The following is a 24,443-nucleotide window of genomic DNA, read 5'->3' as shown; positions in this document are numbered from 1 at the left end:
TTTCCTTTTTTTCAAACCGAACGTTGCTAGCCTTGCCAGGCTGCCGAAGCTGTGTGCAAGATCAAGGGACTGGATTGACTACCCATGTCGTTGTCCCGTTTGGTTTTGAAGTCGGCTTAATGCTGTTTTGTTATAGTATTTCGTATTTTAACTATCAGAAGAAGTGATCTGTCGTCACATAATCTGGTGAGTACTGAGTAGATCAACGCGCCAACGAGCTAGCTAGCTAGCTACTAGATGACGGTAACGATACAGCACAGATCCGATGTGTGAAAATAAAGCCATTGGCTGCTGCTTTACAGCTTGAAAGATTAGCTAGTTAACTAGTTACGAGTTTAAAGTTATCGTGCTGGCTAGCTAAGTAAGGACGGTTAGCTAGTTACTGCAAAACTAGCAATGTGGTGAGACTGACAGCTACTTTAACTAACGTTAACTACTGAAGCCAACACATTATCTATATAACGTTAACTACTGTACGTTGTTGACTCAATATGTTGTTGTTTGTTTATTCCGAAGGAACACCAGCTAGTTAGTTAGTTGACAGAATTCCCAGTTAACTAGTTATCTTGCTATGACGTGTTGATGGTAGAAGCTGGCTAGGTAGCTAACTACACTAGGGAGACAGATTTTGTGTGGTGATTCATTCTGTCCTTGTTTTCAGTAGGGGATGGTCACAGAATATTTCAACATCTGAAAATGATCCTGTGAAACTTTTGAGGAAATAGTAGGCCTATGTAAGTTGCTCAATCAACAGGACCTATATAAACTAAGTGTTTTCTGCATGTGTTACATAGCTAACTAACTACCGAACCATAACCCTTAATTAGTACGCTCCTAGACCTGGGGATATAAATGTTACTCTCACCTGAACTGTCATACGTTCCATCAGTCAAGGTAACTAGTTAACGTTAGCTAACTAGCTATACCATGTTGTTATACCTCTTCTCAGTCATGACTTGGGCTATTTCTTCTCAGTAAGTTGTCAAAATGTTATTGCTGTTCAGTTGCGTAACTAGCTAGCTTGCAAGCTACCTACACAATGTTGAAGTATCCTCATGGACTCACTGTCAAGAGTGTGACTAGGTTGGAAAAAGAGGCAGGTAGACTACAGGTATGATTGTTAAAGACACTCAGGGAGCATTCACAGACACAGGTAGCGTAGTTGTTTTGCTTGGCAAAGATCAATAAACTGAAACTGTCATATTCATGATTGGAGCTTACTGTTTCTCTACAGTCATTTAACTTCCAGGAATAGCACTGGCTTCAAAAGACCGTGGAGTGTGAATTCCATAGATTATTATAAGGTGAATTATTAATCAGCCAGTGCACATAGCTGCACTCAGGAAGGAAACGGGTTGGCACCACACTACGCAGCTGATTAGAAAAGCACATGCACACTAGCTGAGTATACTGTACTGTAACCTAGATGTGTTCTAGTCTGCATCATGCTGAGTTATGAGGGAAGAACAATAAGGGCGACTCTCTGGTTTATCTTAAGTAGGCTACATTCCCCTGTTGCCTCATCAGTACAATCTGTAATGTTGTCTTAGATCTAGACTGTATTGTTGTGCATCATTGTGTCAGTTCAGTTGTGAATTGTGATTGTGTTGCTAAATCTCAGTCATTTGACTGTTTGATTGTTTGTTCAGTTAGTAAATGGGTAGCTGGCCATGCAAACAGTAGCCTAAACCAGCGTGCGCACTCTGCCTTGCAAAACAAATACCCTGCTGGACAGGTAGACCCTACTGGTAGACATAACTTAGTGGATTTGGCTTTGTAACTGTACTCGGAGCAGCTCACCACCACAACGTTTTCAAACTAGTTCCAACTTAAAGGAACCCATTTGATCACTCAAACTGAAACTTTGCACTCAGTTGAGAAATATAAGACATGTTGTAATTAAAGTTGGCTTGGCACCACTATCTCTGGCCCTGTTTCAGATAGCCATGCCATCTCCATTTGAATGCACTTTGCTTTGTGAAGCATGCAGATGCAGGTACTGGTGTTGTCCCATATAAGAGAAATGTGCAACAGGTTTTAACATGCCCTACTCCCAGCACGTCCGCTTTATGACATGGCTATGGAAACTATGGAAACCCAGAGACGGTGTTCTCATGCAACACAGTGTTCTCATTTTCTTGCAGCCTGTCTATGGATGATGCGACTGTTAGAGTTAGACAGTGATATGCTTGTCTATCCTATAATTTATGTGCCTGTATTAATAAGTAAAGCATTGCCTAGAGGAGGAGTGCTGATCTAGGATCAGGTCCTCCCTGTCCACTCATTATAATCTAAAATGCATAACTGTTCCCAGATCAGCACTCCTACTCCGAGGAGAAGCTTTATGAATACGGTGTTGATATGATTAAAGTCAATTCCCTGCATTTTCACTCAATAATTTACAGCATTCCTTGCTGTAAGATGGAGAGCTTGTTATGTATGGGGGCTTGCCTTGGTTGTTTATGAATACATAAGAGTCTCTCTGGTTATCTGCCTGAGAAAACCATGCCAGTCTTGTTGCTTGTCTCCCTCCTTCATCTCTGAGTGAAAGAGTGGGGGCAGGGGGATAGAGAGAGAGGAAAACGAGAGAAGGGAAGAGAGAAACGGACAGAGAGAGCCGGAGAGAGAGGTAGAGACGGAGAGAGAAAGTCAGAGATCAGAGAGACCGAACATGACAGACCTGGTGGGAGAGAGTGTTAGGGAGAGATCTAAGCAGTCTGTATTCAAGGCTTCCTCGGCATTAGATATCATAACAACCCTGCCAGCTGTACCCTCTCTGCCCTACTTGGCCTCTTTCCTGTGTGTTTTCTAAACAACCCAGCCCAGGTCTCTTTAGTTCAGTCACATCTAATCCATATATCTCCTTCAAATCTGCAGCCGGCCATATTGTCTTCCCCTCCAACTCCAGTCTGCTTTCCTTGCCAGGAACATGGCACCATTAGATCCACAAGACTGTCATTTATTCATTTCTCACATGAGTAATTTAAAGGGCTTCTGGGTGATTTTGCTTTGCCAATTTCTCTCAGCTCCATTGCGCCAAATCTGCCCTCTGGGTCTTCGTTCCACCTGTGTGTGTCAGACTAGGTTCAATTCTCCTCTGTCCCTAAGACTTGGCTTGACTAAGTTGAGAGCAAAACATATTGAATTAATTTAAGACCTGTAGGAGACCTGTAGGAGACCTGTAGGAGACCTGTAGGAGTCCTGTAGGAGTCCTGTAGGAGTCCTGTAGGAGTCCTGTAGGAGTCCTGTAGGAGGCCTGTAGGAGTCCTGTAGGAGGCCTGTAGGAGGCCTGTAGGAGGCCTGTAGGAGGCCTGTAGGAGACCTGTAGGAGGCCTGTAGGAGTCCTGTAGGAGTCCTGTAGGAGTCCTGTAGGAGTCCTGTAGGAGGCCTGTAGGAGACCTGTAGGAGGCCTGTAGGAGGCCTGTAGGAGGTCTGTAGGAGGCCTGTAGGAGACGTACTTGGTGTATTTCTAAAATTGTCCAGTAGTTGATATAGTATTTCAGAACTATTTTAGCGTGTGATTCATAGCTGTTCCTTCCCCCCCATACTCTCTCTCTCTCTCCCCCCATCCTCTCTCTCTCTCTCTCTCCCCCTATCCCTCTCTCTCTCTCTCCCCTATCCCTCTCTCTCTCTCTCTCCCTATCCCTCTCTCTCTCTCTCTCCCCCTATCCATCTCTCTCTCTCTCCCCCTATCCCTCCCTCTCTCTCTCTCTCTCTCTCTCTCTCTCTCTCTCTCTCTCTCTCTCTCTCTCCCCCACCCTCTCTCTCTCTCTCTCTCTCTCTCTCTATCCCTCTCTCTCTCTCTCCCTCTCGCTCTCGCTCTCGCTCTCGCTCTCGCTCTCTCTCTCTCTCGCTCTCTCTCTCTCCCCCCCTATCCCTCTCTCTCTCTCTCTCCCCCACCCTCTCTCTCTGTCGCCCCCCACCTTCTGTCTCTCTCCCCACCCTCTCTCTCTGTCTCCCCCCACCCTCTCTGTCTCCCCCCACCCTCTCTCTCTGTTTGGCTGAGCTGCCAGCCAATTAGGAAAGACATGTTATTTACATCTGAAGCAGAGTACCCAGCAGGCAGCAGCCCTCATGGGTCTGTTTGGATTGGGTGTTCGGTGCTTGTTATTGGAAACAGCTGAGCCATGTACGACTGTTTGTTTGCTGTTGACTAGGTGTGTGTGTGTGTGTGTGTGTGTGTGTGTGTGTGTAGGTGACTGCCTGGGTACCTGACCGCCCGAGGGTGTGTGTGTGTGATGAGAACACATGCTCCACTGTAATTCTCTACTAGTGTGAAGAAAGACCTGGAGGTTGTTCCTGTATTTGTGTCCAGTGTGATGATAACTTCACATCAGTTCAGGTAACTCACATGGATGCTCTCCTCCTTCCACAGGGGTCATAATGTCCCAGGTGATGTAAGCCCTCTGTCTGCCTCTGAAGCCAAAGATGAGTGAGGTGCAGGCCACGGTGGAGTTCTCTGTTGAGCTCCACAAGTTCTACAATGTGGACCTGTTCCAAAGAGGGTGAGTGACTGTCTCTTCTTCACTGCTCTGCAGACTGACTGTCAGCCCTCTGTGATGCTACTTCTAGGCCGCCCTGTTTATCAAGCACACCAAGGCTTTCTGGGGAAATTCTGCAGGCCTTGATTTTCACGTTTCTGAATAAGTTTCCATTTCGTGTTATACTGTTGTTATTGCTTGAAGTTACAGGGACTGAAACGTTCATCCTCACTTAGCCCTCAGTCCCTATTTAGTAAATGAAAGGAAGTTTGATGGTGACGTTTTGATGTCAGAATAGATGTCACACGTCCTGTTCTAATAGATATGATTAAGATGCGGTGGCAATGCCAGGTATCTTGTGGTGGGCCACTTTTCCTCAGCCGAACGATAATGATGATACCAGGAGGATTATTCAAATCCGTTTCAAGGCAAAGAGGTTGAATTGAGACATGTTGGTCAGTGATAATAACAAGCCTATGTCCTCCAAGTAGGCTGCTCTCTCTGCACGTGAACAAACTGATCGTGACATTCTTCCACCTCATCATTGTGTTAAAATGATGTCCAGCGTTTCAAACACGCTATTGATCATTCATTCAAATGCCCGTATATATAGATTTTTGTGTGGAAAAGTCCTCATCCTCCATCTTCTAATTCAGTCTGAGTAGAAAGCCCCCGCCTGGGGTCGTTGAGTTGACTAGCAAGTGAACACTGGCTCACCTCAAGAGGACTGACTGACTTTATTTAAAGGGACACTATTTGTAGACATTTTGAGCAGAGGGACTCTGTCATATCTATGTTAAGCAAGACTACCGCAGGCTTCCAGGCGACCGCTGTTGCTATAGGCTATTAGTCCCGTTTGTAGATGCACTCCTTTGACCCGTTCTTACTTCCATCCACCGTTGATGCCGTGTGCAGCTTCATGCTACCTTTTGAGAGGAATGGAGTCTAGATTTGTCTCGATGGTTCCTGTACATGGTGTCAGAAACCTGTCACCCAAGTCATCAGGTCTGAGTAGTTAAACACATATCCATTATGTCTGATGATTGATCTCTTGATTATGGTCTGGGTTGTGTTCAATAAGACACACAGTGGTAAACAAAATGAAAATGAGTGTTTCTTATTGGACAAGTTCAGGTAGTACCTCCTTGTTTCAATCGGTTTCCTTCCATTTAATACCTAATGAACTCAACCCTGATGGTGGAGCTGTGATAACGGCCGTGGAACCCCATCTTAACTGGTATACATGTAGTGCACAGACCAAAAGTAGCAGTCTTCCTCAGCCAAGTAGAGAAACAGGCTTGTTCAGGGTCCAAGGGTTTGTGTATATTAACACAGGACCTGACCACCATTGACTTGACAAGGACAGGTCACATGACTTGCCGTTGTTGTGGTGTTTCATTCAGTGTTAGAATGCAGAGTTCCTTATTGCTTCAGAATGGCAGTGTAGCTGTGCTGTGACAGCTAGGTGGTGGTTTGTGTTAACAGTGGCTGTGGGTCTAACCTTGGCCTTTCCAGCTTTCACTAAACTATTTGTGGTTTATGGCCTGACATTTTAAGTTGCAGTGATAAACATGAATTTAGTGGTGATTTGGGCTCTTCTCCGCACATTATTCTACAATGAACTCATTAGAAAGCCAATCTAGCCTCTCCTCTTGTACACATTGACGCCTTTGTAATGTTTACAACCTTAAGGCCAAATGTGTTTCTTGCAGCAACGGTTGTCGTTAGCGAGACAAGACCTCTGAGATACTGACATGCCTTCAGATCTTATTCTCCACACTGATGTTCATCACGGACATTCTCCTACTGTAACATTGACTCTTCACGCTCCCTGAGGCCTAAACTACTCTGGAAGCTGACATTCCAGTGTAGCGTGACACTCGGCTACGCTAAGTGAACAATGTGTCTGTAGCCATCAGAACGCAGTCTGGCTGAGTGTCTGGTTGTGGTGGACTCAGCTGTGGAGCAGAGCAGGAAGCCGGCTGCTGCCTAGATATTCCCCCAACAGAGTTCCCATGACGTCGGCCTCAGAGAGGATGGAAAGCTCTCTCTTTGCTTCCTGCTTCACAGTGGCCTCTACCCACTGGTGTATTGCAGGGATTTTTCTTCCATTGTAATCATTGGACAGGCAGCCTAAACTGTTCACCTAACTCCAAACTGTTTTTTATTTTATGGATTTTCGTGATGGAAAAACAATTAAATTGTAAACTTAAATGACTAAAACCAGATATAAAATATGTAGAATAAATAATGGACCTATATACATTGAGTGGACAAAACATTATGAACACCTACTCTTTCCATGACACAGACTGAACAGGTGAAAGATATGATCCCTTGTTGATGTCACTAAATCCACTTCCATCAGCGTAGATGGAGGGGAGGAGACAGGTTAAAGAAGGATTTTCAAGCCTTGAGATATTAATTGTGTATGTGTGCTATTCAGAGGATGAATGGGCAAGAGAACATTTTTAAGTGCCTTTGAACGGGGTATGGTAGTAGGTGCCAGGCGCACCGGTTTGAGTGTGTCAGGAACTGCAACACTGCTGTGTTTTTCACGTTCAACAGTTTCTCGTGTGTATCAAGAATGGTCCACCGCCCAAAGGACATCCAGCCAACTTGACACAACAGTGGGAAGCATTGGAGTCAACATGGTCTAGCATCCCTGTGGAACACTTTCACTTTCTAAAATGATTTGAGGCTGTAATGAGGGCAAAAGGGGGTGCAACTAAATATTAGGAAGGTGTTCCTAATGTTCTGTACACTCAGTGTATATTTTAAATAATATCATCTTTAAGAATTAACCATCACCAAAATAAAAGCTTGACATTCAGGGAGAATAAAAAATTCCAAAACAATGAATTTAGCAGTATTCATTTTGTTATTATGTTTGAGAAAAAGAACACATCATTAGCCATGGCAAAATGCGTAGAATAGCAGGAAACTAGCATTAAAACTGCATTTTCTCTCGGCTCCATGGCAGGATATGTAGAATCGCAGAAAATTTGCTTTAAAACTGCAAAATGTTGTATCTACAGAGCCAAGATGGGGGCCTCTAAAATGTTCTCTAAGATGTAGCCACGCTGAGACGTGCTCATTGCCACGTCCTCTGCCACACCCCCTGCCACGCCCAGCACCTAAGCCCCTTTTTGAGCCAGAAACAAAACTGTATAGTTTCCATAGCAATGTTCCCTCTCATTTTCAGGTCTGCTGAGTGCAAACTTGAAAGTTGTGAAAATTCTGTGCAACTTCCAGCATGTGTTTACTGTGAACACTGAGGCTGTACCTGCTTTAAGTTACAGTTTCAGACAATGGTCAGGTAGGCAACTGTGGCTATTTGATCATAATTTAGAGTGGCCTACCAGAGTGGCCTACATTTTAACATGGAAATAGCTGTTCTATCATTCAACCTACACTAGCAGCCAATGTGTGGTGTTCAATGTAGTCGTACATTCCGTGAGACTTTTGACTTGACATTAACCTGTTAATCCACTTGTCCTTCAGACAAGGAGGTGACTGAAAATGTTGTTTGATGCAAGGAACCACTTTACAAAATAAAATGCATTATTATTCCCATACCATTATTACAGAGAATCAGACACATTATGCTACCCTCTGCCTATTGGCTACTTAGGCTTGAATAATCTGTCTCAAAATACAACACTCCCCCTTTTAAGACAAAAAAGTGCTCTTTACCAGACTCGCTTTTCAGAGATGTCTAGAAATGTAGGAAGTAATCACTCCCCTATTGTTGACTACTAATGATCTATAACTGGACTAATAACTCACTAACTAACAATCACTCCCCTATACCCTCTCTTTCTAAAATTATCTGCGGAAATATTGGCAACCCCTATTGCTAGCCTGTTCAACCTCTCTTTCGTATCGTCTGAGATTCCCATAGATTGGAAAGCTACCGCGATCATCCCCCTCTTCAAAGGGGGAGACACTCTAGACCCAAACTGTTACAGACCTATATCTATCCTACCCAGCCTTTCTAAGGTCTTTGAAAGCCAAGTTAACAAACAGATTGCTGACCATTTCGAATCTCACCGTACCTTCTCCGCTATGCAATCTGGTTTCAGAGCTGGTCATGGGTGCACCTCAGCCACGCTCAAGGTCCTAAACGATATCATAACTGCCATCGATAAGAGACATTACTGTGCAGCCGTATTCATCGACCTGGCTAAGGCTTTCGACTCTGTCAATCACAACATTCTTATCGGCAGACTCAGCTGCCTTGGATTCTCAAATGACTGCCTCGCCTGGTTCACCAACTACTTCTCCGATAGAGTTCAGTATGTCAAATCGGAGGGCCTGTTGTCCGGACCTCTGGCAGTCTCTTTGGGGGTGCCACAGGGTTCAATTCTCGGGCCGACTCTCTTCTCTGTATACATCAATGATGTCGCTCTTGCTGCTGGTGATTCTTTGATCCACCTCTACGCAGACGACACCATTCTGTATTCCTCTGGCCCTTCGTTGAACACTGTGTTAACTAACCTCCAGATGAGCTTCAATGCCATACAACTCTCCTTCCGTGGCCACCAACTGCTCTTAAATACAAGTAAAACTAAATGCATGCTCTTTAACCGATCGCTGCCTGCACCTGCCCGGCCGTCCAGCATCACTACTCTGGACTAGAGGTCGACCGATTATGATTTTTCAATACCGATACCGATTATTGGAGGACAAAAAACCCGATACCGATTAATCGGCCGATTTATTTAAAAAAAACATTTTTTTTTAAATATATATATATCATACACACATTTTTGTAATAATGACAATTGCAACAATACTGAATGAACAATGAACACTTTTATTTTAACTTAATATAATACATAAATACACACACGCACACAGCTCTGAAGTGACAATGATACTGAAGAGTCTGCTTAGGAGACAAATACTCTCAACTGTTTGAATAAAAATAGAGTTTAAGTTACCTGTGATGAATGTTGAAAACAAAAACTTTAATTTCTATATGCAGGAAATCCTATTTTAATAATGGGCATGGTAATAATTGAAAACCAAAGTGCGAGTCATAATTCCCATGACACCTTCTAGCAAATTCTGAAAAGCGGTTCCTTCATTTATTCCATAGGATATTTTTAGATTCACAAAAAATAAGGTCTGTGTTTCGTGTAGGCTTACATCACCGTGCCAATTTTATAACTGTGTAGATATCCATAGGACAAGGTAACTCTGATCAATATAGGCTAAATATAAGCGAAGATAAAACATTTTTATTGAAAATATGTTGACAAACGTTACCTTATCCTAGTGAGATTTACACGGGTATCAAAACGTCGAGGCGGTTTAAGCCTGCACGAAACACACACCTTATTTGAAGTAGATCAAGACATTCTCTATGGAAGACATGAACGGTAAAATAACGAAGGAGCCCCTTTCAAATTCAGCCGCAAGTTATTACAGGAATTATAACGCGTCGACTATTTCTCTCTAAACCATATACCTTTGACTAATCCGGAAACTATCACCTCGAAAACAAAACGTTTATTCCGTTCCGTATTTCATCTAACGGGTGGCATCCATGAGTCTAATTATTCCTGTTACATTGCACAACCTTCAATGTTGTCATAATTACGTAAAGTTCTGGCAAATTAATTCGCAAAGAGCCAGGCGGTCCAAATTGTTGCATATACCCTGGCTCTGCGTGCAATGAACGCAAGAGAAATGACACAATTTCACCTGGTTAATATTGCCTGCTAACCTGGATTTCTTTTAGCTAAATATGCAGGTTTAAAAATATATACTTGTGTATTGATTTTAAGAAAGGCATTGATGTTTATGGTTAAGTACACATTGGAGCAATGACAGTCATTGATTGATTGTTTTTTATAAGATAAGTTTAATGCTAGCTAGCAACTTACCTTAGCTTACTGCATTTGCTAACAGGCAGGCTCCTCGTGGAGTGCAATGTAATCAATGCAAGATTGGATCCCCCGAGCTGACAAGGTTAAAAATCTGTCGTTCTGCCGCTAAATGAGGCAGAACGTTCTTAGGCCGTCATTGAAAATAAGAATGTGTTCTTAACTGACTTGCCTAGTTAAATAAAGATTAAATAAAGGTGTAAAAAAAAAAAAAATCAGATTGTTATGTTAAACTTGAAATCGGCCCCGATTAATCGGCCGACCTCTACTCTGGACGGTTCTGACTTAGAATATGTGGACAACTACAAATACCTAGGTGTCTGGTTAGACTGTAAACTCTCCTTCCAGACTCACATTAAACATCTCCAATCCAAAATTAAATTTAGAATCGGCTTCCTATTTCGCAACAAAGCATCCTTCACTCATGCTGGCAATCATACCCTCATAAAACTGACCATCCTACCGATCCTCGACTTCGGCGATGTCATTTACAAAATAGCCTCCAACACTCTACTCAACAAATTGAATGCAGTCTATCACAGTGCCATCCGTTTTGTCACCAAAGCCCCATATACTACCCACCACTGCGACCTGTATGATCTCATTGGCTGGCCCTCGCTTCATACTCGTCGCCAAACCCACTGGCACCAGGTCATCTACAAGTCTCTGCTAGGTAAAGCCCCGCCTTATCTCAGCTCACCGGTCACCATAGCAGCACCCACCCGTAGCACGCGCTCCAGCAGGTATATCTCACTGGTCACCCCCAAAGCCAATTCTTCCTTTGGCCGCCTCTCCTTCCAGTTCTCTGCTGCCAATGACTGGAATGAACTGCAAAAATCTCTGAAGCTGGAGACTCTTACCTCCCTCACTAGCTTTAAGCACCAGCTGTCAGAGCAGCTCACAGATCACTGCACCTGTACATAGCCCATCTGTAAATAGCCCATCCATTCTACCTCATTCCCATACTGTATTTATTTATCTTGCTCCTTTGCACCCCAGTATCTCAACTTGCACATTCATCTTCTGCACATCCTACCATTCCAGTGTTTAATTGCTATATTGTAATTACTTTGCCACCATGGCCTATTTATTGCCTTACCTCTCTTATCCTACCTCATTTGCACATGCTGTATATAGATTTTTCTACTGTATTATTGATTGTATGTCTGTTTATTCCATGTGTAACTCTGTGTTGTTGTATGTGTCAAACTGCTTTGCTTTATCTTGGTCAGGTCGCAGTTGCAAATGAGAACTTGTTCTCAACTAGCCTACCTGGTTAAATAAATAAATAAACACAAATGGCTGACTACAAATTATCTATAACTGGGATAATAACTCACTAACTAGTAACCACTCCCCTATTGCTGACTACTAACGATCTATAACTGGGCTAATAACTAACTAGTAACCACTCCCCTATTGCTGACTACTAACGATCTATAACTGGGATAATAACTAACTAGTAACCACTCCCCTATTGCTGACTACTAACGATCTATAACTGGGATAATAACTAACTAGTAACCACTCCCCTATTGCTGACTACTAATGATCTATAACTGGGATAATAACTCACTAACTAGTAATCACTCCCCTATTGCTGACTACTAATGATCTATAACTGGGATAATAACTCACTAACTAGTAATCACTCCCCTATTGCTGACTACTAACGATCTATAACTGGGATAATAACTCACTAACTAACAATCAGTCCCCTATTGCTGACTACTAACGATCTATAACTGGGCTAACAACTAATAACGAACAGAGGATATGAACAGAATGTGCACACGTGGCTGCATGCAGCTCTTGCTTTGATCTGAGAACAAGTTGAGCCTTGGTGCAGAGTACACTGAGTCCTACATGTCAACACAATAGATTCCTACTCCCATGCGTTCTGCCTACAACAACATCTCTTGCACAGTTCCTTTTGTTTCCATATGTTACATTGAAAGTGGCTAATATTGCATTGATTCGATCACAATTCCCACAGTAGAGCGAATCGTTGATAGTTTTAACTAAAGGGGAAAACTCTATAAAGTTGAATGAAGTTCAATCTCCTGCTTCTCTGCGAGGGCTGATATTTCTTCTGTCCGGCAGTCCCAGGGATCTACGCACGAGCGCAGCTTAGAGGGAACATTGATCCATAGCGATCTCAACAGCACCTCATATGCAGAGTCCTGTGTCTGCTACGTAGGTGTGATAAAAGACTAGTCCATATCCTAGTGTATTTTGGTCTGTGTCCGGCTGTCTGCTTTCCTTCCATTGGAAACATGTGGCGAGTCAGGAAACAAACATGGGATGTGGTTCAGACGGACACACCAGTGGGATAGGCTGCTCCTGTCTGGTGCTGCTGCAGCATCACAATGTAACACCCCCAGCTTTGAATCAGCCTAGAAGTCAGGTTATACCAGCCACTGCTCCGAGTCAGCCTAGTAGTCAGGTTATACCAGTCACGGCTATGAGTCAGCCTGGTGGTCAGGTTATACCAGTCACGGCTATGAGTCAGCCTGGTGGTCAGGTTATACCAGCCACGGCTCCGAGTCAGCCTAGTAGTCAGGTTATACCAGTCACGGCTATGAGTCAGCCTGGTGGTCAGGTTATACCAGTCACGGCTATGAGTCAGCCTAGTAGTCAGGTTATACCAGCCACGGCTCCGAGTCAGCCTGGTAGTCAGGTTATACCAGCCAAACATCTCTTACACATCTGGGAAATGTACATTCAAAAGGAGACAGCATGTTGTAATACTGTCCTGTCCTGAGCAGAGCACTGACCAGCAGACAGTCTCAGAGTAGGACTGCTGTTCTAGGATCAGGTCCACCCAGGCTGTCAGGCTGTCAGGTCCACCCAGGCTGTCAATCTTATTCATTATGATCATAAAGAGAGAACTGATCCCAGATCAGTACATGTTTGTTTGAATATGGGCCCTGGTCTTTCTTTACTCATCAATACTTTAAATGTGAGTTTAACACACGAGTGAGTGTTAAAGAAAGTGCTCATTATTCATTAATGAAAAGTGAAAGCTCGTTTTACATGCCTTTAGTAAACCTACACAGACTGTTCTCTTCTTACGAGGCTGTCTCTCCCCTGTCTCCACTCTAAACTTCAGGCCTATAGGTTACTCCGACGGAGCCAGACTCTTACTCTTTCTATACACTGTCTTCCCAAAATATTCATACCTCCTGACCTATTCCACATGTTGTTACAGCCTGGATTCAACATGGATTAAATAGATGTGTTTCTCACCCATCTACACACACATCCTCACGACAAAATGAAAACATGTTTTTAGAAATGTTTGCAAATTTATTGAAAATGAAATATAGAAATATCTCAGGATGCATGTTTTGAAATATTTTTATTCTGTACAGACTTTTTCTCTGTCATTTAGGTTCGTATTGTAGAGTAACTACAATGTTGTTGATCCAACCTTAGTTTTCTCCTATCACAGCCATTAAACTCTAACTTTTTAAACTTACCATTGGCCTCATGGTGAAATCCCTGAGCGGTTTCCTTCCTCTCAGGCAACTGAGTTAGGGAGGACTTTGTCTTTTTAGTGACTGGGTGTAATGATAAACCATCCAAAGTGTAATTAATAACTTCACCATGCTCAAAGGGATATTCAATGTCTGCTTTTTTGGGGGGAACCATTCTACAAATAGGTGCCCTTCTTTGGGAGGCATTAGAATCTGTGTTTGAAATTCACTCCTCGACTAAGGGATCTTATAGATAATTGTATGTGTGGGGTACAGAGATGAGGTAGTCATTCAAAAATCATGTTAAACACTATTATTGCACACACAGTGAGTCCATGCAACTTATTATGTGACTTGTTAAGCAAATGTTTACTCCTGAACTTATTTAGACTTGCCATAACAAAGGGGTTGAATACTTATTGATTTAAGACATTTCATCTTTTCATTTTTTATTAATCTGTCAAAAAAATCTAAAAACATATTCCACTTTGTAATTATGGGGTATGGTGTATAGGCCAGTGACAAAAAAAACGAAATTTAATCCATTTTAAATTCAGGCTGTAACACACCAGAATGTGGGAGAAGTCAAGGGGTGTGAATACTTCCTGAAGGCTCTGTAGGCTAGAGATTTTTAATAGGCCAATTGTTCTAATTTCTATTGGGTTAAAGCTACAGTTTGTCCCATCAAATGAGTTCTGTGTTTAGAATTCCTACATTCTGTAGGGACCTTGGATTAGAGCATGCGGTGTCTACCTGCCTCATCAAGATGTTGGACTGACAGCTGCAAGGGCCTGGGTTCCAGTCCTGGTAGGGTGAACACTATGTCCTTCCTGTTGTTTTCATTGCTAACTGTTTGTCTCCCAGGTTCTACCAGATCCGTGCCAGTATGAAGGTGCCACCACGAGTCCCTCACAAAGTAGAGGCCAGTCTACTCCACCCACCAGGTCAGTTAACACACACACACACACGCTCTCTCTCGCTCTCTCGCTAAAATGCTTTAGTTGTGTGTGTTCCAACCATAAAGAAATCACCTTCTTTTCTATTATTAATTATTATTATTTCTGTGTCCGTTTTCGGGAAATTTGTCTTGCATCTCAACAAACAACATCACAGCACAGTAGTGGTTAGTTTTTTATTCACAGTAGTTATTTATTCAATTGACTTATACTGGTGGGAATTGCTGATTTCTGGGCTCTGGGAGTTTTGTAAAGATGGAGTCAGTATCTGCGGCCTGATGGTAGAATCTGTACTCCTGGTTGAGTGGGTGTGTCAGGTCAGTGGCAATTCTCACTCCTGCCCTCACTTCTCTCTCCAAGAACAGAGCTTCCATGTTCTTCAGATTAACTCTTTATTTTACAGCTGTTTTTATTAGAGATAGATAGCTGTTTGTACCAGGCTTGGAAACACAATGTGGGTGTTTTTATTAGAGATAGATAGCTGTTTGTACCAGGCTTGGAAACACAATGTGGGTGTTTTTATTAGAGATAGATAGCTGTTTGTACCAGGCTTGGAAACACAATGTGGGTGTTTTTATTAGAGATAGATAGCTGTTTGTACCAGGCTTGGAAACACAATGTGGTTGTTTTTATTAGAGATAGATAGCTGTTTGTACCAGGCTTGGAAACACAATGTGGGTGTTTTTATTAGAGATAGATAGCTGTTTGTACCAGGCTTGGAAACACAATGTGGTTGTTTTTATTAGAGATAGATAGCAGTTTATACCAGGCTTGGAAACACAATGTGGGTGTTTTTATTAGAGATAGATAACTGTTTGTACCAGGCTTGGAAACACAATGTGTGTGTTTTTATTAGAGATAGATAGCTGTTTGTACCAGGCTTGGAAACACAATGTGGTTGTTTTTATTAGAGATAGATAACTGTTTGTACCAGGCTTGGAAACACAATGTGTGTGTTTTTATTAGAGATAGATAGCTGTTTGTACCAGGCTTGGAAACACAATGTGGGTGTTTTTATTAGAGATAGATAGCTGTTTGTACCAGGCTTGGAAACACAATGTGGGTGTTTTTATTAGAGATAGATAACTGTTTGTACCAGGCTTGGAAACACAATGTGGGTGTTTTTATTAGAGATAGATAGCTGTTTGTACCAGGCTTGGAAACACAATGTGTTGTTTTTATTAGAGATAGATAGCTGTTTGTACCAGGCTTGGAAACACAATGTGGGTGTTTTTATTAGAGATAGATAGCTGTTTGTACCAGGCTTGGAAACACAATGTGGGTGTTTTTATTAGAGATAGATAGCTGTTTGTACCAGGCTTGGAAACACAATGTGGGTGTTTTTATTTTGTTCACCTGATATTTCTTTAATCTCCTCATGAAATACAGTCCTTGTTGTCCCTTGTATATCTGTTGTGTTTGAGTCCAGGAGAGTTTTGAGTCAATTATAGTTCGAAGATATTTGTATTGCTCAACTGATTCTATTTTAAGTCGATGTGGATGGGCCCGGTATCATCTTTTATATTTCTGAGGTTTGTCATTTCCTTTGTTTTCCCCCATTTAAGAATGTGTTTTCCTTATTTCTGTCCTGTAGTCATCCTGGACTCCTCTGTTAAACCAACGCTTGTTGTATCATCTGCATACTTTACTGTTGCACCTTCTGGTGTTATTTGGGTGCAAACGTTAGTGTAGAGGGTGAACCGCACCAGCAAAAGGACACTGCTCTGGGGTACCCTTATATTGGCGGTTAGTGGGTTCTGATGTATTCACATTGAACCTCACTCTTCTGACCCGACTGGTGAGAGAACACCTGATCCAGTTGATGAGACGTGCGTTGATGCCCATGGTCGCAAGTTTGTTGACCAGAATATCAGGATGTAATGTGTCGAAGGCAGATAAAAAAATCTGCTAAAAGTATTGTGGCATGAACATGGTTTATCCAGATCATGTAGACTTTCTGAAGGAGGAAGACCAGTGCATCTTCAGATCCACGGCCTGGTTTATATGCCAGCTGGAACGAGTCCAGTAGGCTCTCTGTGTGCAGGAGAAGGTGTCCCAGGACAATGGGGTCCAACCATTAGATTATCACAGAGGGCAAGCAGATGGGATGACCGTCATTCAGGGATTTGGGATTATTCACTTTGTGAATGGGCACAATAGTTTCAGCCAGATGTGGGCGGTTCTGCTGCTGTCCAATGACATTTGACAAAGTATTCTGTACATGTTACACAGCCATTTACACTCCCTGATGACATCCCACTTAGACCATCACAGCCTTTTGCTTTCTGAGGGTTGAGTTTGGAGAAGAGCTGAAAGACAAGCTTTCCAGAGATGATTCTGGGACTGTCATTCGGGAGGGGTAAGTCATTTACAGAAATCCTGTCCGTTGTTTTAAATATGGCAAAGAAGGGGTTCAGTTGATTGGCTAGATTGTTATCAGTAAGTGGTATTGCTGCCAAGGTGTTCTTCTCCATACCTGTCGTCTGGTTAAGACATTTCCATGCCTCCCATGTATTGTTATTCTAAAATGGATGACATTTTTGCACATAAAAAAAGCAACTATCTCATTTACAGAAGTATTCAGACCCTTTACTCATAATGGGTTCTGACTTGTCAACCTGAAATGTTGTTAATCATCAGGTATCCTATGGAAATGAGGAGTGCCACAGTCTGGTTTCTACACCGGAAGTGAATGGGTATCTGTAGGAGGAATGTATATGGGTATCTGAATGGGTTTCTGTAGGAGGAATGTATATGGGTATCTGAATGGGTATCTGTAGGAGGAATGTATATGGTGGGGTGGATATGAGCCAGAGGCTTGGAATGTACTGAGTAAAGGAAAGGCAATCACATGGTTGCAGTCACTGATAAGAGTGGAGAGATGTGGATTAGTGCGGAATGGGGGCCGAGGTCAGGCCACATTAAGGGAGAAGGAACAGTTTATTACCTGCATCACTTAACTTCCTGCCTAGCAATAAAGATATCATATTTTAGAGGGAAGGAGGAGACTTCACCCAAATTGGGGTTTATATACTTGTGCTGGTGGGAACATGTCTTTGTCTGTTCGCTGTCTGACCCTTTGGGTGAATAAACTTAATAATCATCCGTGAGTTTTTACTCGGTTCATTTAGAACCTAACACTCAGTACTTTGTTGAAGTACCTTTGGCAGCGATTACAGCCTCAAGTCTTCTTGGGTATGACGCTATAAGCTCGGCACACCTGTGTTTGGGGAGTTTCTCCCATTCTTATCTAAAGATTCTCTCAAGCTCTGTCAGGTTGGATGGGGAGCGTTGCTGCACAGCTATTTTCAGGTCTCTCCAGAGATGTTTGATCGGGTTCAAGTCCGGGCTCTGGCTGGGGCACTCAAAGACATTCAGAGACTTGTCCCGAAGCCACTCCTGCGTTGTCTTGGCTGTGTGCTTAGGGTCGTAGTCCTGTTGGAAGGTGAACCTTCGCCCCAGTCTGAAGTCCTGAGCGTTCTGGAACATGTTTTCATCAATGATCTCTGTACTTTGCTCTGTTCATCTTTCCCTCGATCCTGACTAGTCTCAGTCCCTGCTGCTGAAAAACATCCCCACCGCATGATGCTGCTACTACCATGCTTCACTGTTTGGCCTTGCTTGGCCTTCAGGTCAGAGGAACTCTGGAGCTCAGTCAGAGTTACCATCGTGTTCTTGGTCACTTCCCTGACCAAAGCCCTTCTCACCCGATTGCTGCAGACATTGTTGGATACCCTTTCCCAGATCTGTGCCTCGACACAATCCTGTCTCGGAGCTCTACGGACAATTCCTTCGACCTCATGGCTTGGTTTTTCCTCTGACATGCACCGTCAACTGTGGAACCTTTTATATAGACAGGTGTGTGCCTTTCCAAATCATGTCCAATCAATTGAATTTATAACAGGTTGACTCCAATCAAGTTGTAGAAACATCCTCAAGGATGATCAATGGAAGCAGGAGTCTCATAGCAAAGAGTCTGAATACTTATGTATGTAAGGTGTTTCTGTTTTTTGGGGGGGGTTGCAAACATTTCTAAAAACCTGTTTTCACTTCGTCATTATGGGATATTGTGTGTAGATTGCTTCTTTTTTTAAATCAATTTTAGAATACGGCTGTAACGTTACAACATGTAGAAAATGTCAAGGCTGTCTGAATACTTTCAGAACACACTGTATGTAGTCAGTAATGGTCCCATTCAGTTCCTCAATGGTTTTGTGTGTCACATAATTCCTCCCAAATGGTACAGTCAAAGCAGCCTTTTAACAAGTCCATATTTATTTCAGACCAATCCTTCACCTACCTTATCCAAGGTTTTTCAGCTGTAATGTTCTGTTTTTAACGATGTGAGAGCAAGATGGAATTATGATCCGAGTCCAAGTGGTGCCGTATGCTTTATAACCATTCGTTATGCTTCATTAACAGATGTTTTTGGATTACGAGTGTAGCAGGGTCCATATTGTTCACCGTTTGGGAGGGTTTTGTTTAAGTTCTTGGTTCTCCTTCATCATCTTGTACTATGAAGGGAATGATTAGGCCAGACGTTAAGGCACTGGATCCTTGATGCTATTTGCTAGTGTACGTGACCACCTATAAAAGCTAGCCTGTATGGTTGATTCATTTGTCAGAGAGGTTATTTCAAAGGGCAGCAAGCGGAGAGATAGTAAATATGATATGAAGCTCTTCTCTAAATCATCTGGTCTGATTTTGTGCGTTCCAGAATGGTGAAGCTGTCTATTTTAATGTGAAAGATGGTATTCATCTAGAGTTCCAATGTGTTAGTTGAATATCCATTTGAACTGACAGTGATACTCTTGGTTGAAAGACATTGAGGGAAGCCCTTCAGATGAATGTGGATTTGGTCTACTCCTCCATTGGATTTTGTTGTTGGTTTGGAGCTGGCAGAGTGGCAGGACTGGTTGATGTCACAAAACCAGCCTTGTTCCCATCTCTTTTCTGAGTCCTGACAGCCTGGAACAGTCACAGCTCATCCCTGCCCTGGTCTGCACTGAGAGGAATGCCTTTGCTCTCTCCACTCCAGTCTCACAATACACTGCATTCTGTCCCCCAACAACCAATCCTCCTGTCACAGTGAGGATTAAGAGGGGACAAAGGAGGATGAGATTGCAGGATGCTCCAGTGTTTTCTGCTCTGAGCCTGATATGATTGCAGGATGCTCCAGTGTTTTCTGCTCTGAGCCTGATATGATTGCAGGATGCTCCAGTGTGTTCTGCTCTGAGCCTGATATGATTGCAGGATGCTCCAGTGTGTTCTGCTCTGAGCCTGATATGATTACAGGATGCTCCAGTGTTTTCTGCTCTGAGCCTGATATGATTGCAGGATGCTCCAGTGTTTTCTGCTCTGTGTCTGATATGATTACAGGATGCTCCAGTGTGTTCTGCTCTGAGCCTGATATGATTGCAGGATGCTCCAGTGTGTTCTGCTCTGAGCCTGATATGATTGCAGGATGCTCCAGTGTGTTCTGCTCTGAGCCTGATATGATTGCAGGATGCTCCAGTGTGTTCTGCTCTGAGCCTGATATGATTGCTGGATGCTCCAGTGTGTTTTGCTCTGAGCCTGATATGATTGCAGGATGCTCCAGTGTGTTCTGCTCTGAGCCTGATAGGATTGCAGGATGCTCCAGTGTGTTCTGCTCTGAGCCTGATATGATTGCAGGATGCTCCAGTGTTTTCTGCTCTGAGCCTGATATGATTGCTGGATGCTCCAGTGTGTTCTGCTCTGAGCCTGATATGATTGCAGGATGCTCCAGTGTGTTCTGCTCTGAGCCTGATATGATTGCTGGATGCTCCAGTGTGTTCTGCTCTGAGCCTGATATGATTGCAGGATGCTCCAGTGTGTTCTGCTCTGAGCCTGATATGATTGCAGGATGCTCCAGTGTGTTCTGAGCCTGATAGGAGTCAGCGAGAGGCTGAGAGCTTTAGCTGAATGGGATTGGTTCCTCCTCCTCTCCTCAACCCTGGGCTTTCTAAGTGGCCTATTAATAGGAGGCCTTGTCTCTGGTCTCTTGCCAGCCAGGTCTCTCTGGCATTGGTAGTACACCCACTTGACTAGAGTTGGTGTACTACTTTAAGTGGTGAAATAGGCTAATTCCCCAAAATTGTATTGTTTCATTTTCATTTTCAGCAGAAAGCTGTTCCGTTAGCTTGTATTCTATTTTCCACCAGCAGTATGGTGTTTTCCATCCTGGGTTGGTGGAGTCCTGTTCCTCTCTGGCCTTTCCCTCCACTGCTGATCACATAGTTGTAGGTTCTATAGTGCTGTTAGTCCCTCCACGGCTGATCTCATAGTTGCAGGTTCTATAGTACTGTTAGTCCCACCACGGCTGATCTCATAGTTGCAGGTTCTATAGTGATGTTAGTCCGTCCACGGCTGATCACATAGTTGTAGGTTCTATAGTGCTGTTAGTCCGTCCACGGCTGATCACATAGTTGCAGGTTCTATATTGCTGGTAGTCCCTCCACGGCTGATCTCATAGTTGCAGGTTCTATAGTACTGTTAGTCCGTCCACGGCTGATCGCATAGTTGCAGGTTCTATAGTGCTGTTAGTCCCTCCACGGCTGATCTCATAGTTGCAGGTTCTATAGTACTGTTAGTCCCACCACGGCTGATCTCATAGTTGCAGGTTCTATAGTGATGTTAGTCCGTCCACGGCTGATCTCATAGTTGCAGGTTCTATAGTGCTGGTAGTCCCTCCACGGCTGATCGCATAGTTGCAGGTTCTATAGTGCTGTTAGTCCCTCCACGGCTGATCACATAGTTGCAGGTTCTATAGTGATGTTAGTCCGTCCACGGCTGATCTCATAGTTGCAGGTTCTATAGTGATGTTAGTCCGTCCACGGCTGATCTCATAGTTGTAGGTTCTATAGTGCTGTTAGTCCGTCCACGGCTGATCTCATAGTTGTAGGTTCTATAGTGTTGTTAGTCCCTCCACGGCTGATCTCATAGTTGCAGGTTCTATAGTACCGTTAATCACCTAGAAAGGATGGGAAATGGTTAGTCAGCCTTGTAAGCCATCAGCCATGTGTAAAAACAACCAACAGACTGACTGCGTCTGTTTGCTGTGTCTATGCTGCCAGGACACAGCTGACATCCTGGATGTCTGCTAGAGGGAACATGTACTGTAAGCTGTTCATAGGAAGATAACTGGCCAACTTCTCACCAGTACCTAGTAGTGCTGGGAATTGCCAGGGACCTCACGATACGATATTATCACCATACTTTGGTGCCGATGTGATATGTATCACAATTCTCACAATTCTATATGTATTGCTATTTGATAGTGTGATTTTATTAGTATTCCATGTTCCAACATGCTGCTCACCACATGTCTGCTGCAGAGGGACAGAGAGCCTATGGAAAACACCTTTTGATCAATCATGGAAATAAAAGTACTCAGAACAAATTGGCTACTTCTTTAAAAAGAAGATGGAGAACAAGCGATTAAGAAAAAGTTTTGGTACAGCTAAGCAGTGCAAAAATGTATATTGCGATAGTCATAATTATGCGATATATCGTCATATTATCCTGATATGTAACTGTTTGGATTTTTTTCCCTATCAGTAGTACCTAACCCCCCACTCCTCTCCAGTACCTAACCCCTCCCCACTCCTCTCCAGTACCTAACCCCCCCCACTCCTCTCCAGTACCTAACCCCCCCCACTCCTCTCCAGTACCTAACCCTCTCCCCCCACTCCTCTCCAGTACCTAACCCCCCCCACTCCTCTCCAGTACCTAACCCTCTCCCCCCACTCCTCTCCAGTACCTACCCCCCCCCCCACTCCTCTCCAGTACCTAACCCCCCCTACTCCTCTCCAGTACCCCCCCCCCCCCACTCCTCTCCAGTACCTACCCCCCCCCCCACTCCTCTCCAGTACCTACCCCCCCCCCCCCACTCCTCTCCAGTACCTACCCCCCCCCCCACTCCTCTCCAGTACCTAACCCCCCCACTCCTCTCCAGTACCTAACCCCCCCACTCCACTCCAGTACCTAACCCCCCCACTCCTCTCCAGTACCTAACCCCCCCACTCCACTCCAGTACCTAACCCCCCCACTCCACTCCAGTACCTAACCCCCCCACTCCACTCCAGTACCTAACCCCCCCACTCCACTCCAGTACCTAACCCCCCCACTCCTCTCCAGTTCCTAGCCTCCGGTTAATCTCAGTTGTGTTACTGTGTTGATGTAAGTTTTCTGCATTCTAACAAATGTCTTCTCATTACAGGTTCTGATCTGGCCTTCCCTGCAGCCGTGGTCGATGACGTCATCTGCAGCAAGACCTTCCAGATCCTCTATAAGAACGAGGAGGTGGTTGTCAATGATGTGCTGGTGTTCAAAATCATGATGCTGCTGGATGAGAAGAAGGTAATGAAGCTAGACTGTAGGCTAAGATGAGGAAGCTAGACTGTAGGCTAAGATGAGGAAGCTAGACTGTAGGCTAAGGTGAGCAAGCTAGACTGTAGGCTAAGATGAGGAAGCTAGACTGTAGGCTAAGATGAGGAAGCTAGACTGTAGGCTAAGATGAGGAAGCTAGACTGTAGGCTAAGATGAGGAAGCTAGACTGTAGGCTAAGATGAGGAAGCTAGACTGTAGGCTAAGATGAGGAAGCTAGACTGCTAGACTAAGACCGTGACCAATGACCAAGTTGTCGTTGTGCTAGTTAGAATCAGTTCTGCTATAGAGGACAATAGGCTCCCTTTCACTGAGGCTCTGGCTAGCCTGTGTTCAGATGTCCACAGTAGCATACTACTTACAATGCCCAATACATTGCTTCATACTGAGTGAGCTTGAGCTGCACTGCAGTGATCCATATGATTGGCCAATTAGATGCAGGCTATTCAGACTAGATTTATTTAGCTTTAATGTAGACAATTTAGCCTAATATCTCACATGGATATTGTTCACAATAGCATGTTATAAAATAAATACGTGTTATGATGGTATGGATATAGGAAGAGAGACGTGGTATGATGGTATGGATATAGGAAGAGAGACGTGGTATGATGGTATGGATATAGGAAGAGAGACGTGGTATGATGGTATGGATATAGGAAGAGACGTGGTATGATGGTATGGATATAGGAAGAGAGACGTGGTATGATGGTATGGATATAGGAAGAGAGACGCGTTATGATGGTATGGATATAGGAAGAGAGACGTGGTATGATGGTATGGATATAGGAAGAGAGACGTGGTATGATGGTATGGATATAGGAAGAGAGACGTGTTATGATTGTATTGATATAGGAAGAGAGACATGGTATGATGGTATGGATATAGGAAGAGAGACGTGGTATGATGGTATGGATATAGGAAGAGAGACGTGTTATGATTGTATTGATATAGGAAGAGAGACATGGTATGGATATAGGAAGAGAGACGTGTTATGATGGTATGGATATAGGAAGAGAGACGTGTTATGATGGTATGGATATAGGAAGAGAGACGTGTTATGATTGTATTGATATAGGAAGAGAGACATGGTATGATGGTATGGATATAGGAACAGAGACGTGGTACGATGGTATGGATATAGGAACAGAGACGTGGTACGATGGTATGGATATAGGAAGAGAGACGTGTTATGATGGTATGGATATAGGAAGAGAGACGTGGTAT

At 43.6% G+C, this 24,443-nt stretch overlaps 1 protein-coding gene across 5 annotated transcripts in view; it reads left to right on the top strand.

Annotated features, from left to right (window-relative positions):
- The window catches only part of fam135a (family with sequence similarity 135 member A), a 62,095-nt gene continuing 37,652 nt past the window's right edge, over positions 1 to 24,443 (top strand). For 4 of the 5 annotated variants that reach the window (XM_071394454.1, XM_071394453.1, XM_071394451.1 and 1 more), the window contains exons 1-4: positions 1 to 186; positions 4,376 to 4,505; positions 14,719 to 14,798; positions 23,050 to 23,189. In XM_071394454.1, coding sequence (XP_071250555.1) covers positions 4,429 to 4,505; positions 14,719 to 14,798; positions 23,050 to 23,189 — 297 coding nt within the window. In that variant the 5' untranslated portion in view covers positions 1 to 186; positions 4,376 to 4,428. Of the gene's footprint in view, positions 187 to 661; positions 735 to 4,375; positions 4,506 to 14,718; positions 14,799 to 23,049; positions 23,190 to 24,443 lie in introns of all 5 variants that reach the window. The other variant, XM_071394450.1, reaches the window with a different exon arrangement.

Source organism: Salvelinus alpinus, chromosome 3, assembly GCF_045679555.1.
Source record: "Salvelinus alpinus chromosome 3, SLU_Salpinus.1, whole genome shotgun sequence".
In the NCBI taxonomy this organism is placed as follows: domain Eukaryota; kingdom Metazoa; phylum Chordata; class Actinopteri; order Salmoniformes; family Salmonidae; genus Salvelinus; species Salvelinus alpinus.
This window is presented reverse-complemented; position numbering and strand designations above follow the sequence as displayed.